General features: G+C 32.7%; 2 protein-coding genes and 1 long non-coding RNA gene across 3 annotated transcripts; 1 reads left to right on the top strand and 2 right to left on the bottom strand.

The window, feature by feature from the left end:
• Positions 1 to 3010: 3010 nt before the first annotated feature.
• LOC103500661 (auxin-responsive protein SAUR78) lies at positions 3011 to 3695 on the bottom strand. Its single transcript, XM_008464038.3, has one exon. It carries the CDS (start codon positions 3607 to 3609, stop codon positions 3232 to 3234), a length of 378 nt encoding a protein of 125 aa, XP_008462260.1. The 5' UTR covers positions 3610 to 3695; the 3' UTR covers positions 3011 to 3231.
• A 2654-nt stretch (positions 3696 to 6349) lies between these two features.
• LOC103500660 (protein SLOW WALKER 2) lies at positions 6350 to 12472 on the bottom strand. The gene is made up of 16 exons (XM_051091535.1): positions 11767 to 12472; positions 11258 to 11333; positions 11038 to 11157; positions 10677 to 10752; positions 10405 to 10473; positions 10221 to 10301; positions 10020 to 10091; positions 9738 to 9830; positions 9290 to 9439; positions 9046 to 9129; positions 8806 to 8953; positions 8593 to 8678; positions 8410 to 8492; positions 7932 to 8306; positions 7473 to 7695; positions 6350 to 7341 (listed from the first exon to the last, which is right to left on the bottom strand). Exons 1-16 carry the CDS (start codon positions 12434 to 12436, stop codon positions 6670 to 6672), a joined length of 3078 nt encoding a protein of 1025 aa, XP_050947492.1. The 5' UTR covers positions 12437 to 12472; the 3' UTR covers positions 6350 to 6669.
• Positions 12473 to 12970: 498 nt separating this feature from the next.
• LOC103500658 (uncharacterized) lies at positions 12971 to 15250 on the top strand. The gene is made up of 2 exons (XR_540126.3): positions 12971 to 13173; positions 14927 to 15250. It is a non-coding gene; the product is annotated as an uncharacterized LOC103500658 (long non-coding RNA).
• The last annotated feature ends 1099 nt before the right edge of the window (positions 15251 to 16349 follow it).

Raw genomic sequence — 16349 nt, 5'->3', positions numbered from 1 at the left:
AAGTAGTAAATTTAAAAGCGGATAACCCTGATAGCTATTTGATAACTCTTCGATATCCATCTAATTTATCTAATTACTTGTCATACTTACAATATGCAAAAAAATGTGCTATGTATTGTTTTTTTCCTAAATTTTGTTGTCATATGATGTAAATTTTCTTTAATTTTTTTGTTATATTTTGTAATTAGTTTTTTTTTTCTTCATTATCTATTACGATTCTTCCAGAAAAACAATTTGAATGAAATTTTATTAAGACAATAAAAATTGCAGCACTAATCAATGTCATCTTTGTATGATTAGTTGCTTGCTTAATTGTAATTTTCTCATAATGTTATTAGAAAATTAGTTTAAATCCATATCTTAACATAGTTTTTATGTCTTTAATTTCATATTAGTATCAAAGTTTTTTCCCATAATGGTAACAAATCTTGTAAATTAAGCTTTTGTATTACTTGAATTCATATGCTCTTCCTTTGATTATTGTGTATGATATCATTAAAAGTTATTTTATCCAAAAACTCTTATGAAAATTTGTCAAAAGTAAATATAGTTGAGCACTAATAATCATGATATGTTGTTTTGTTAAAAACACTTGGTAATGTATGAAAATTAATTAAAAATATTGAATAATTTGTTTCATATACGGAAGAAATAAAAGGGTTCAATTTTTACCGATAAATTTTTATTTTATCATAGACGCATAGATTTTTATTTAAATTTTTAAATATAGTAAAATAAATCAAAATATTAATCAATAGATGAATTTATGATTTAAAGTAATTTTCCTAATTAGGCTAACACTTTTATTTGATACTATGAATTTGTCTAAGTTATAATAAGAAAAAGAGATTATGATCTGTCATTAACCATTTTTTCCTTTTTCCTTTTTCTTCTTTCCCCATCTTTTCCAACAGTCTTTGTCCACATACTTTCAAGGGACTATTCAAAAATCATCACCTTCTTAATATGAAAGCAAACTTGAAAAGTAATTAATGTACATAATTAAAAAGAAAACAAAGTAATTAAGTATAGCAATTAAATTCTCAAAGCATGCATTGCTTAATACAATACAATCAAATAGCTAGGCTCCCCTAATCACTTTTATAATTATAAATTAATATATCATTTTCAAAGCTCAAACATGAGTTGTATATATATATATACACACACACACACACACAATTATCTTTCTAATTTTTCATTATATTCACCTTTGATTTTTTTTTTCTTTCTTTCTAATTAGGATGGAAATTAATTTCAAGTTCTGCCTAACTATTTGTCCACACCTTTTGACAGCTTTCTTTCATACCTTCTACTTCTTTGTATTCTTTTTTAAAAATTAATGTTGACTTCTTTAGTTAATTAAGGCTATTAATTGTTGTTATTATTTAAAAAAAAAACCACTCATTATAATGTCTTCATTTTCTCTTGCATAGCCATTAAAATCATTATTTTGGAAGGGTGTATATATATATAAGAAAAAGGTTGTTAGGGCAGTGTACTTTGGTTGTACATGAACCCCACATTTGCCAAACTCATATACCAAACAGGACTTTTGAGAGGTTGGAGGGGTAACATGACCCTAATCCAAACTTCAAAAAACTATAAGAAAAACACAATTTTATGTATATAAACCGACGGTCGTACATCGTAAAGTAATTACGCCAAGTTTTTAAGCCTAGAGAAGGATAAATATTAAGAAACCGACGATAAAATCGTAAACAATAAAGGATCCCCACAAACATGTGATTCACTAACAATGCGATATATGTCGAATAAAAAGGTAATTTATTATGAGACATAAAATATTAAATTAGTTAAAGTGTAGTAAAAGAATTTAAATAATCTATAAGTTAAAATCGTAAATAACGTAAATGTAAATATAAGATTAGAATGAAAAAGTTATTGATTGCATCCATTTTAATTTTAATAAGAGAAAGAATCTCTAACTTGATTGATGGAGAACTTAGGAGATAGTGACATAAAAGGAATTTTTCTAACATTTGACTCCAATATTTTAAAACATATTTTAACCCAATTAACATTTTATTCTTAAAGAAAACAACAATGACTATATGGAGAGTTGACTACCAAATATAACCCTAGCAATGATCAATGTCTTTGTAAAAATGAAGAATTTGAAAAGAAGTAATTATAAAAACCTAACAAAGTAAAAAGGAAATCTGAAAAAGCACCCATTGGAATTTTTTTCCATAAAAATTTAGTCTAGTTTTTGTAACATTTTCTTTAGAAAAAAAAAACAACGTTTTAAATCACTTTCTAATATGTGTAAATGAAATTATTAATTAATACAAAATGACCACGAGTCGACTCGTTCTTGTAAGAGAATTTGAAAACTCGAAAATAGGATAGGATAATATTTGGCTGCATTCTGTGTATATCACCTGCATTTGTATATTCCTTCTCTCCACTTACGTTAAAAGATATTAAAGTATTCTAAAAAAATGATAATCATATAACGGATAACAATTTTAGGAATAACGACTAAGTATTTAGCAACATTTTTTTAAAAATTGCAAATATAGCAAGATCTTATGTTTATCACTTAAAAATCAATATTTGCAACGTGGTCTATCAATGATATACACCAGTTATTGATAGACTTTCACAGCAAAAATAGGTGACATTGAGATGGATTTAAATATTTTTCTAAAATTAAACTCGTTTGAAATAAAATTTTTTGAAGACACATATTTGTGTGTACTATATTTAAAATTTCCATATTTGTAAATTAAAATTTAAATCTATAACCATCAAAATTAAAAATTGAAAAGCTTTTGATTATTCATATGCAAAGTACAGCCGTCAATCAAATTGAAACAAAATTGAATAAATATTTATTCGTTTTTAAATTCTTCACAAAAAGTCCAATTCGGTTAAGAGTGAGTTAATTTATTTATTCGATTGGAACAAATTTCAATGACAACAAAAACTAAGAATTAAAATTGAATGATGTGATTATATATATATATATATATATAGGTAGGAATAATCTTTAATTATATTGTTTAATTAATCATGATTAATTAATTAACACAAAATGAAAAAAAAAAAAATTACACATTCCCATCAACGACCAACTTCTCTCAACAAACATTAGCTACCAACATCTTTACACCTTAGCTTAATTAAATTATTAGACTTTGTATTATGCATGTTCGTTTGCCGTCGTTGCGGTCGTCGTCGTTCATTTGTTGAATTCTTTGCAAGTCAACAAGTGTAGAATTCGACAAGTTCCTCCGTCGACCCCAACTGCGTCGCCGCATTCTCCAACATCCACAACAAATGCTCAAACATAACAACCTCACAAGAAACCACCAACTCCCCATCCTCGTCAAACGATGATGACTTATCAACCAACTCTTGAAATAGAGGATGCGTTACAACATCTAAGCTGACAAAATATGGTCGCCGTGACTTACCAACATAGACTGTCCGAAGCTCCTTGGAGTTGGTGTTATCACCAACATTCCCACCATCGCTCACGGCGGCAACCGATACAGAGCTTGAGCTCCGACCGAGCTTGGTGATCGAGGGCCATCTCTTAATGGCCGACTTGAGCTTGGTGAGAGTCCCGGCTTTGACCATGGCTGAAAATTGTAGAGAGAGAGAGAGGGGAAGAAAATTGAGAGAGAATTAGAAGAAGGTGAGGGAAAGATAAAGGGAAGCTTCGTTATATAAAACAAAGGAAAATGGAAGAAGAGAAATAAAAGAAGAAGAATTATACGTACATGGCCCACAGGTACATTGATAAATAAATAAAAATTTTGGTTGTTTTCTTTATTTTTTATTTCAATTTTGGATATGAGGTTTGGTAATACAAAACGCCAAAATATTAAGAAAATAAAATAATAATAATAATAAAAAAATGAAATTGTTTTGTAATTTAATTAAAACATTCCATTGTGTAATTTATTAATTTTTGTATTAAACTTATAATTAGTACATAATCATTCACAAATACGTACCAGTTTTGACGCGTGCACTTTCATTAATCAATTTCCAATTTTTTAAAATTTCTTTCTATTATATTGACAAATCAATTTGGTTATTTTTTATTTTGGAAGAATCAATTTGGTTATTAATATTATGGGGACTCGTTATTTTTAATTTATATCTTTTTTCTTTATTCAACAAAGGTATAAATTAAGAAAATATGGTGGAACTATGGAGTGTTCATGTGTATTTTAATACATGTATACAAGGTCAATTTATAATTTTGAGATTAACCTTTAAGAAGGTGAATAATATTTTGATCTGTTGGGTTAGGCTTATATTTACCTATTTAATGGGATATAATTCAAAACTTAAATTAGTCTCTAAAATTTGATCGAATAGTTCCAAATACATCATTGTTGGATGTTGTTACCAAATAATGAATATTAAATTGTTCTTATTATTGTAAGCGATAAATTACAAATCCATATTTAAGTTAATGTTTTATTGTAAATTGTATCATCATTTATAATACTCAATAAGTAGAAATGAATATTAAATATTAAGAAAAAAAAATTACATTATAGAAGTGATACTAAAATAAATTACTAATTGAACACAAAAACTTTAACTAATGAACGACTATCATATTACTTTTACTCGTTGTGATCTTGCTTTTTTTTTTTTTTCACTTTATAAATTTTAATGCATTGATAAATTTCACAAAAACAGGGGGTGTTAAGGAGAAATTTATTGAAATTAAGGGACTAAATTTAAACAAAATATCAAATAAGATGATAATGGGAACAAATAGATAAGAATAAAAAGTATTTTGTTTAGAGAGAGAAAATGAGTTGGGAAAAGAAAAAGGGATAGGTGTGGAAAATGCCAGTGAAGAGCTAGTTGTCGTTTTGAAAGGGCATTAAAAATAAAAGGATTATTATGTCAATATGAACAAATATTTAAGCATATCAATAGTGTCAGAAAAAGGAATCGTGCAAAAGAGAAATTAGAAAAAGAAGGAATTTTAATTACAAACAAAAACAAAAATTAAAATTAAAAGAAAAAAAGAAAGAAAAAAGAAAGAAAGAAAGCTTGTTGGTTGGTAATCTGCCAATGCCATCCAGCTTCAAAAATTCGTCTTTGATTCAAAAAAGGAAAAAAAAAAGAAAGAAAGAAAGAAAAAAAAGCTTGATTACCTTTCATTTAATTACCTTTTTCTTTTTTGTTTGCAACTCTATGTTTTTGTTATCTGCCTTCTCAGCTTTTCATTTTTCCAACCAAACATCTTTCATATCCATGTCTTTTTTCTTGTCTTGTCTCAGTAACACATCAGTCTCTCTTTCAACTTTAATGATTATGGGATCTTTCTCCCAATTATTAGTAGTTAGCAGTCAACCCACTTTGTCAATTTTACAGCAAAGAATCAAATCAACTCGATTGAATTTTCATTACCTTCTTACGTTTCGCATCGTATTTCACATGGGTGTCATCCGTTCTAGGCTAAGTTCAATTGTTTTGAAATCTTTGTCACTTTAGAATGTTCGATTGGTCCTTTGATTTTGCAATATATAGTTTGGGTTTAGTAGCTCATCAATTTCTTTTCTTAAGACGAATGTCGATATCACATTCAAACTTGTTAGTATCCAAATCTTACACCTAGAAAAATACTACTGCTACGGTAGTATAGGCTCCTTTCCTTCAACATTTAACAGTCACTAACTCTACACAATTCGTGAATGTTATTAATTGCAGGGTAATAAATCACTGACATATTGATAAGATTTTCAGCTCAGTCAGTTTTAAAGAAAGAACTTGAATTCTCTCCACCATAGCTAATCATAGAGAAGTTGTCAGTAGTTGGAGAAAAGTTTTTCACACCAAAAACCAATGGCTTTGGGTGGTCCAAATCGAGAAGACAGAAAAAAGGACAAAACAAGAGAACCTGAATGAGATCTAAAGAGTAATTTGTGACAACTTGTTAACCAATATACAATCTTGATAGTTCTGCCACCTATAAACTCATCAGCACAAAACAATGCCACCCCTCCCTTACTTTCCTTTTAAGCTTTTCTTTTGTTTTCTTTTGGTAGCTACCTTAACTAAAGCCTTCTCATCCTTATTCTGTGTTTGGTGAAGAAACTTTACAGCTCGGACCCAATATAATAGATTGGATCGTTTTGGTTCAATCATTGCACTAATCAATCATATATCAGAAGGCATAATTTTATCTTTGCCTGAATATTTGAACCCATATAATCAGAGACTGCAGCTCAGAATCTTGAAGATCAATCAATCAGTAATCTATGGGATTCATGAATCTGATAGAAACAAACAAAAACTTCACCATGTTGAAGATATGGTGTCTCTGTGTAATGTATTCTTTAGGATGTGCACAAAAATTCCAAGACAAAGTGGATTAAAGATTTTAATATAGGAATCACAGAAAGACAATATAATTCTGAATGAGAATTTGTTTTAGCAAACCTGATGTCGAAAGCTGACACCCCCACATGGCGGTGTCTGTTGGTTCTTGTGTCGATGATCAAGCCACAGAATGAATGTAAAGAATGATAATTTCTATTAATTTCTTGTTTACCAACCAAACCCAAGATGACAGTTCTAATCATAAATTTTCTTATGCAGGTTTGGTATAGGCATTGATTGTTTTTCAATGGGAGGGGGTCTGATTAAGGATAGGAAGGGAATTACCTACTTGCGAGAGTCTCTCTTCCTCTTCCTGGCCTTCGAATTCGATTTCGATTTTGACTTTGTTTCCCCTTTAGTAGGCTTCTTTTTATGATCATCGTCCTTGTTTATTATGTGCTCGTAATCTTCGAGGCTTGCAAAAGGTGATGCTTTTGCTTTCCTCTTCTTCTTAGGTTCATCGTCTGAATCCTGTCCCAAGTTGTCGTTATCACTGCCACTTAGCATTTCATCACTGCTAGAACCCAAATCTTCTCCATCTGCAATGTCGGAATGAATATCCATCTCCTCATCACTTGTATTACCAACCAAGTCTTCATCATCTTCATTGGCTACTCGATCTAAGTCGTCATAGTCGTAGTCTCCATCTGCTTCGCCCGACGGATTAGCAGAATCCAACAAATTCTCAATCTCTTCGTTATCACTCTCATCCCCACCAACCATGTCAATGTCTGACAGATCTTCGGCGGGGTCATCATTGTCATCACCCTCAACAGCTCCACCGAACAAATCTTCAGCAGCCTCATCATCTGCTCCTTTCTTCTTTTTCTTCTTTGGTTTCTTTGAGGAGTTCATTTTAAATGTGTAGAACTTATGGAACACAAGATCTTCTGGGGGCACATCTTCTTCAGCCAAGGACAATATTTCTGGTCCAATTAAATGATTGTTCATGTCAAGCTGAGGGAAACAGAACACAAGTCAGACACCTAAATCCAATAACATTTTATGCATGCAGACACTCAAAAGCACAAAAAAACATGAAAACGTCACATAAAAAATATCATAGAATAACAAATCCAATTAAGTACCTTCTTGGCTGGTTCTATTTGGGAACCACCGTGCCATGTACTTGCTTTTGGTTTCTTCTCCATAAACTTGTCCAAGAAAGCTGTAAGTGACAAGTCATTAAGTGGGTTCCCGTTGTAGACAATATTAGCACCGGAAAGAAGAGTTTGAGCCATGGTAGCAACTGATGGATGCACATGAGAAGCTAGTACTACAAGCTCCCACCAGCTTGCACGATCTGCGTTACTGGTGGTTCAATAAGAATTAATGAGTGAAAATTGACATAGAAAGAGAAAAAGAAAAAAACAAGTGTAAACGATCGAAAGCTGTAGTGGCTTGTGGCTTTCTTCAGTCATGTTAAACTAATATATGTAACTGGATGGATCAGCTATCAAACGCTTGTAAATAAGATTTTACCACATTGATTTAGAATTTTATGTGAGGGTTGAAAATTCCTAAAAAAGTTTGAGAAAGGGAATTACCAGTAAGATGGCTCCCTGTGCCGCGGATTGTACCCTCCAGGAAGTGACAGCCCCTTACAAGGTGTTAGAGATTGCTGCTCGTTTTCAACAGATTTTTTTATGGCAGGTTCATCAGTATCTTTTGAATCATATCTCATGAGCAACTCCCCATCATCATCTGAACTTTCGTCTTCAGAATGAGAAACTGGAGAGTCGTCATCTTCATCAGGAGAGTCATCATCGCCCGATGAAGCACCATCACTGGAACCACCACGCTCGACATCATCTTTATGTTCTCTGAGTTCAGTGCTTGTTTTGTTCATATTTTCTTCTTCTACTACATCTTCAAAATGTTCAAGTTCATCATCAATCGACTCACTCTGGAGAACCATATTCCTGTAAACCAAGGCTCTTTTAGACTTAACTGAAATGAGTAAATATAGTTACTACTTCCAAATCAAACATAAAATCATCATTAAATCGTACAAGCCAGCATTACCATAAGGAAGGCCTTGCTTTAAGAACTTCAGAAAGAAGAAATAGACATCCACAGGCATATTGAGGTGGTTGTTGAAGAGCAACCTGTACATCAAAGATTTCAGATATAGCAATTGCGCAAAAAATGTAAACTCCTAAGAACAAAAAGGTAAAATCACATTGGGAGGAAGACTGTGATAATTGCCTGCAAGATGCGCTTTGCATAAGCAGCTACACGCTTCAAGTTCACATCACTCTTCATAGCTCTCAGAAGAAGTCCAATGAACATTTCTGCCTGCAAATAGTTCAATAAACAATATTTTCCTTCAAAATCAGGATGCCCTTAACAAAGATTAGAGCATCTAAAGTTTGTATCGGAGTGCTCGACGTCTCTAAAGAACAGATTAGTGAGTTTGACTTGCCTTTGAAGAGTTCATGGCAACTGGAAGTAATAATTTTGAGTACAGCGCACGGTAGAAGCGATCACTGACAACTTGATTCTTGGACGATACTTTATCGAGAAGCATAAATCCTTGAACTGCCACGTTGAAATTCTTGGAGTGAACCTGAAAAAGTAGACATTTAATGAAACTTGAGCACTTCGACAACGTAACCTCGAAACTCCTAAAATAAAATTAGCATATGCCATTGAGCTTACTAGCTGAAAAAGCATCGGTGATTGAACCTCAATGATGTCATCAGCTTCCTTGCTCAAGACATAGGGGAAGGCTCTATTTACTCCCTATTACACAAAGTCACACAGAAAGCTCGGATATAAATGAAACACCCATACATAGGATCAGGAAAAAAACACTTAAATTTGACTAAAGAAAATGCTTGAATTTTTCTTTCTATTTACAATTAAGAATTTAAAGCTCTACAAAAATAAACAGAATACTAACAGCTAGAAGAGCAGACAAAATCCTAGAATCCATTTCAACATGTGATTCTGAAAGATCTTTTGCTTTTATGTCTTTTGAAGACCTTGAAGCTTTTTTCTTGTCTTCTTCACCACTGTTTTGCTTCTTTTGATCTTCAGAAGCAACCAAAACCTGCAATTATTGCAAACAAATCATATTTGAGATGACTTGTTAAGATCAACTAATCAAATCAGCGAAATTAGCCAACAGTAATCCAATATGTGGTCATAGCATCATATCATTTCTATAGTTCCACAAATGTCAAGGACTTCTATATATCACTCAACTTTCAATATCGTAATAGGAACCTGATAAAAGTTCACTAAAATTCAATTTACCTAAATATTTATGATAGAGGCATAGATAGGTACAATTATACTAAACAACAGAAATAAAAACTATTTAGTAATAAAAGCGAATTACACATTACCTTGAACAATGCAAAGTACACATCTATCAAACGTTTTGCCACCTGCGGTCCATCTCCTTTCTGGCTGAGGCGCATTTGGCTCAAAAAATTCACCTACAAGAAAATTATTAAACATCAATACTGTGTGCCTAGTAGAAGGTTCCCAAAATCACCAGAGATAATAGTTAACTTGCTGCACAATCTCATATAAAAAGGTCGGCATATAAAACCACAGGAAAGGAGTCTGAGCTCTTCCATAAAGAATTTCTAAACACAAAAGAGTGGTGAGTAAGAGAGGCATACAGCATGATACTTTGCTCGTAATCCCAAATGAGGCCGGAAAAGGAAAGAATCCACCTCGTCAATTACGACAGCCTATACAAAAGCATGGAGATCAGCCAGGTTCAATAACTTGTAAAAACTACCCCAAATGGAGCATTGATTTTATGGATGGTGGATAATGGACAGAAGAGGTACCAGCAATGTCTATGTCTAACACCATACCTTCATGTTTGGATGTTCAGACAATAGGTTTGATAAATGATAATCAGCACTGGAGGCAGTCTTGTTTTCAGGATCACCCAACTGGAAGACGATTTCAAAAAGGTATAAGCAATAAAAACCATAACTACCAATATATAAATATTAAAAACGAAATAAGATAAAAGAAAAAGAATGTTCAACTCACTTTGTTAACTAGTGCTGACAGTAGCCTGCGCTCTTGTTCAGATTTACTCTTAAGTAGCACATAAATGGTCTGGAACAACAGTGAAATTTAAGCACTTTCTGATTTAGTCTTAGGATAAACTATTCTAAAAGTTAATTAGAACATAAAGGTCCATTATTGTTTCCACGATTGAAACACTTGATGCTAAAAAATCTAATAATAAGAATAAACCAAAGAAGAGCAAAAAAGGTGGGAATAAATGGTGTGCAATGAGTGAGAGTTAGAAAGACAACCTTCAGGGCCTTACTTTTCAGCGCTGGTAGATCATCTCTTGATGCTTCCTCAAGAGCAATAACAAATCGCTCATACCTTGAAAATTTAACATCAGATAGGAAACTTTAAAGTTTCAAACAAAAGAGATTACAAAAAGCAACTCCAAATTGCAAAAGCTATCAAGTAGTGTAACTACGGTGAGATGGTTTTGGAAAGCATCTCCAAAGGAGTTCTCAAAAACAACCTTATCAAGGTAATGCAAGAAATCTGTTTTTGAAATCAAATTTGATCCTAACGTATCAGACTTAGTCCCCCACTTGCATAAAGAGTAAAATATATCATCAAGTGGCATTCTGCTCAAAAAATACAAGTGCAAAGTACCTTTGCTTCAGGCATTCCTCCCAAAACCAAAATAGTAACAGAGAATTGCCATCTTTTGTATCAGGAAGTTGATTTAATGGCCGTTGTAGTAAATTCTTCAATTTCCGATCAGGCAACAAACTGACACAAGGATGTAAGAGGTAAGTTTATGATAAGCAAATCCATAAAACTAAACGTATCTACTCTACTGCACAATAGAGACCAGAGTTAGAGATGCCACCTTGAGATAAACAGTTCCATTAACGCTTCAAAACCCGTCAATGCATGGCGCTTCCCCACTTTTGATGTGACCATCCCTTTAAAAACCAAAAATACTATTTCAGAACAAAACACGATGCAAATCCTAGGCTATAATGTAACTACCAAATCACCCCATTAACTTTAGGCTATAATGTAACTACCAAATCACCCCATTAACTTAACTAACATTGGCTTTTTTAGACAAACCAACATTTTGTATCTGAATGGGCTTAGGGTTTAGGGTTTAGAACTTGAACAATAAAATCCAGTGACCTCTAAAACCTCAAACATGCGCTTAAAGAATAAACAAATATTAGTTAATTCCAAGCTACAAGTATCAAACTTCCAAAACAAGCAATTCAAATTCTTCTCCATAATGAGAATGAAATATCCACAATACAAAGAAACAAGCATACAGATTTGTCCGCAACCCAACTAAAAAGATTACGCCATAGTTTTTTTAAGTGAAAAAAATACTTTAGAACTTACCTAACAACGCATCAAGTGACCTCAAACTGGCAACTGGATTGTCCCCCACCATGACTGAAAATGCCGAAACTTTATCAGCAGCAGTACCCGACCTTTGAGTGGTGACCAACATCCTGATATCTCCACTCTTCCCCCTTGAAGCTTCATAATCCAATGCGTATTGCGCCATTAATCTCTCCCCAAGCTCCCTCTTTTTCTGCACTAGTTTCTTCCACTCCTCCATGTTTTTGTTCATTTCAGTCTTCTTCTCATTTCCCATAACTTTCGCTTCCAGTTCCGCAGCATCAACATACCACGAACCCAAAACACTGGCTTTAACTAAAGGAAGCTTCGGCAGGTTCTTAAATTTGTCAAAACTTCGAGGCTTATCCTTGTCATCATCGAGAGAAAGAACAGGGGGCTTAGGCTTCGGCTGTTCCTTAGATTTGGGAGTGACAGCTTTTGGGTTCGGGATTTTGGTGGGTTCTTGCTCTGGAGTTCGTTTCGACTTTTTTTGGTGTTTGATAGGCTTGATAGGCCCTTGTTTACGAAAATCGACATCGTTGAACCCTGAAGATGGGGTTGAAGAAGCGAGGCCGAGTGAAGAAGCAAAAGAAGCAATTTCGCCTTTGAGAGCTTCGATGTCGTCCATGGAGTTTGAAGCTTTGTTGGTGGCTTTAGAAGCCGCCATTGTTGTAGAGCTCGCGAAGCTGCTTTTCGCGGGGGACAGGGTTTTAACAAAATTCGGGGTTTGACCAAGTCTCTGATCTACAAACCCATTGGATGACCCATTTTTTTCTAACATTGGGCCTAAAGTTCGGCCCAATATATCCTTTCACAATCATAAGTTTGGTAGTAAAAAAAAATTACTACTCTAGATTATATACTTAAAATTTTATTGCATTTTGATTAGTTACTCTTAATTATCTAATTTTGTCCATCCACTATTAATAAATCTTAAATTTACTAATAAGTAATTCAATTAAAACTTAAAACGACTTTCTTAGACGATAATAATAATAGTAAAGTAAAAAACAACACTATGAAAAAATCAGTAACAAATAAATTACAATTGCTAACTTCAAGATTTATTAAAAGGTATAGGGGTGAAAGTGGAAAAAAACTTAAACTACAGGGGTTAAAATGATATTTTTGGAATTTTTGTTTAATGCGTAAACGTGTAACTCGCTGCTATAAATATCGGTCCAAAAGCGAAAAGCGCGGGTCGTATTTTAGTTTTAGTGCGGATCGTGAATTCCGCCACTATATCACAGTCGATCGTTCGCATCGCATGCTTATAGAAGGAACAAGAAGACGTTGAACGGCGACTCGATCGGAATGATGCTGTGTTTTATTCTGAAGCCGGTGAGAACGGTGACTTCGAGTAATGGAGCGCTAGCTCCGTTTTCAAGTTCAGCACTAATGACGGTATGATTCATCAGTTACTTCTATTATTTTTTTGTCGTTTCCACTTCGCGATCTGATTACTGTTTGGCTTCTGCGGGAATCTGGAATTCCAAGGCCATTTTCTGTTGTCGTTAATGTTTAGTCTTCGAGTTTGGCTGAATTTGACGTAGGAAACATCGATTGTTTGCTTATGCATTTATTTCTTCGTCAAATTTGAATGCGATGCCATATCTTGATCCATATGGAGTAATATTGAGGATCAACAGAATTTGATTGTTAATATGTTCGCGAATCGGAAAATTCTATTTCAATCTTCATCTATTTCCTTGATGTTCTACTTATTCTCGAATCATCATAGCAATCTTGATATGATGAACTCTCAAAGTGATGTGGATCTAGTAGGTTGTGGCAGCAAGTTGCCGCGATTTAGTAGGTATCATCAACAGTAATAATGGAGTCGATGATATCGATAATAATCACTTCACAAAATCGTTTCTAGTTTCTGTGATCTGTGTTTTAATTCTGCATGTAACTTAGTATGTGATCCGTAAATATGCTTTTATGAAATTCGAAGATTGTATGTGTAAGATTACTAAACGCGATAGCTTAAAATAAATTATCTCCTGTGTCATGTGTATATATATGGAGTAATGTTAAGTATCAACCGAATATATGGAGTAATTTTGATCTATATGAAGTAATATCTCTAGTATCAACCGAATTTGATTGTTAGTATGTTCTTGTGTCGGAAATTTCTATTTCAGTCTTCAACTATTTCTTTGAAGTACTACCTTATTCACGAGTCGTAATATCAATCATGATATGATGAGCTCTCAAAGTGATGTGGTTATAAAAAGGTTGTCGCAGCAAGCCTGCCACGATTTAGTAGGTTCATCAACGGTAATGGAGTTGATGATATCGACAATAATTGTTTTAATTCTGCATGTAACTTAGCTTGTTATCTGTAAATACGTAGTTTGAGGAATGATCTTAGAAGATTGTATATGTTAGATTACTAAACGCGTAACTTAAAATTAATGAGCTCACATGTCAAGTATGCTAATATACATATATATAGAAGATAAACAAATTATTTATTTCTATGACACTGAAGACTGAATTAACATCTAACTCATTGCTATAGAGAAAGGTAATGAGTAAATCAAACATCACTCTTATGCGTTTAGTCTGGATTTGGAAGGTCTCATCTCTTAATTTATACGGTGCCCCTGCAGTTGGTTGCTACAAATTTCATTAAGTGAGTCTCATCTCTTGATCTGAAAACTGATCACACTTAGGTCCATATGACTATCATTTCAGTTTTTCATTGTTGATTTTTAAAATTTAAGATTATAGATACTTCAGTATCGATTTGTATGTCTCGTTGTATACATTTTAGTAACATTTTCAAAACCAATCATGCTACCTTTTGAAAACGAAGAAAATAGTTTTTCAAAACTAGTTTTCGCATTTAGAAATTTGACTTAGAAGCCAATTCTGTAGGAAAAGATGCTTTAGCAAAGAAATTGTAAGAAAAAAGAACCATTTTAAAAAATCTAAAAACCAAATACCAAATGGTTATTAAATGATTCAATGCTCAGGCATCAAGTTTGTTATCTGATGGATGCATTATGTGTATGTAGTTTTAGACCTTTACGCTTCCTTGAATTTTTTTTCTTTAAATAATTTTATAGCTTACCAATTTTTAACTCATTGTGCCCTATTTAAGGAGTTTGATCTACCGTTACTTAACTATCGTTGCTTTTTACGACAGCGATTTTCCTCTGCATTATGTTGATACTAGAATACATGCCTAGAAAAGAAAGGGAAGCATGAAGAGGATGCCTTCTGCTGCTAATGCAACGAATGGTTTTGGTAATCAATCGGTAACTATTGCATCTCTTTTGCTTTTTATACTCTTGCATGTGGTGATCCAGATTAATTAGTTGCATTAACTTAGTACTATTATGATCTGCTCATGAGGTAAATACTATGATTTCATATTCACTAAAACTATGATAAAGAAATGATAAAGGGGACTTTGGAATGCTGATGAAAATTAACCTAAATGAAAAGGACTATAACTTGTTGTTTTGAATGTTCTTAAGGGGTCTTTGGAATGCTGAAGTAGGTTCGACAATTTTGTTCATGTGAACTTTTAGCTTTTATACACATTACTCTTATTTCTATCAGATTTATCATTAGGATGAAAATTATATTTATATACTTTTCGTTCCTTCGACCAAATGTTAAGTCCTTGTTAGATAATTATTTTGTTTTTGGTTTCTGAAAACTGTGTTTGTTTTCGTTTTTGAAGGCACACTCAACAAGTAGATAAAAATAAAAAAGAAAAGAAAAACGATTAATAGGTTCAGTGTTTAAAAGCTTGAATTTCAAAAACAAAAAACTAAATAGTTAACTAACGGAGTCTAATACATTATGTAACTTTGTATTGGTTTGACTATCTATGGTTGCATATCCATAATAAGCCTTAAATTTGTCAAACATTTAAAAATTATCTAACAAGTATTTGACTAATAAGACATTTTTATAAATTATTGTACTTCAACGCAAAATTGGAAGGTCAAGATCATACCAAATACAAGATTGAAGTTAAGAAACGAATAAAAATTTTGATTGTACTTTTAAGAACTCATTTGCCTATTAGACATAGCTACCAAAATATCAGAGTGTAGATTTGACTTTGTAATATCACCATGGCATAATCCTTTATAATATACAGACGTGTAGGCCAAGGTTTAATCCTGAAAGTTGCTAGACTTGTGGTACCTAATGCCAACACAAAATTTCTCACATTTGAGAAATATAAAATACGGAGTAAGAGAATCTAGACAAGTTTTTCATACATTCTTAAAATAAGATTACAACTAATTGGTTTGTATATAATAAAACATGGTGAGTTTAATAATAAACGGGTGGAGGAATGAGTTCAATTATAGTGGCTATCTCTAGAATTTGACACAGTTACAAGTTTTTTTGACACTGAAAAGTTATTCCGTAAAATTAGTAGAATTATACATGAGCACCTGAAAACTCTCAAATCACTTATCGATTAGAAGCCTTAAGCTAATAGGTGGACGGTTCATCTTCCTTCACATCTGGTTTGAAATTTGTGAAAAACCTAATAAATAAAAATGAATATTAATTAATCCAAAAGTTTGAGGCTAAATTTTAGG

The sequence above is a fragment of the Cucumis melo genome, chromosome 1 (genome assembly GCF_025177605.1).
Source record: "Cucumis melo cultivar AY chromosome 1, USDA_Cmelo_AY_1.0, whole genome shotgun sequence".
NCBI classification, from domain to species: Eukaryota; Viridiplantae; Streptophyta; class Magnoliopsida; order Cucurbitales; family Cucurbitaceae; genus Cucumis; species Cucumis melo.
The sequence above is the reverse complement of the archived record's forward strand: the minus strand, read 5'-3'. Positions and strand labels throughout refer to the sequence as shown.

Bases quoted from the DNA above. Each gene is read 5' to 3' on its own strand.
- LOC103500660 (XM_051091535.1), bottom strand. From the start codon at position 12,436: ATGGCGGCTTCTAAAGCCACCAACAAAGCTTCAAACTCCATGGACGAC. The intron at 10,753-11,037 runs GTACTTTGCACT...TAAATTTTCAAG, and splicing joins GAGGAATGCCTGAAGCAAAG to GTATGAGCGATTTGTTATTG. The intron at 10,302-10,404 runs GTGAGTTGAACA...ATCGTCTTCCAG, and splicing joins TGTCAGCACTAGTTAACAAA to TTGGGTGATCCTGAAAACAA.
- LOC103500661 (XM_008464038.3), bottom strand. From the start codon at position 3,609: ATGGTCAAAGCCGGGACTCTCACCAAGCTCAAGTCGGCCATTAAGAGA.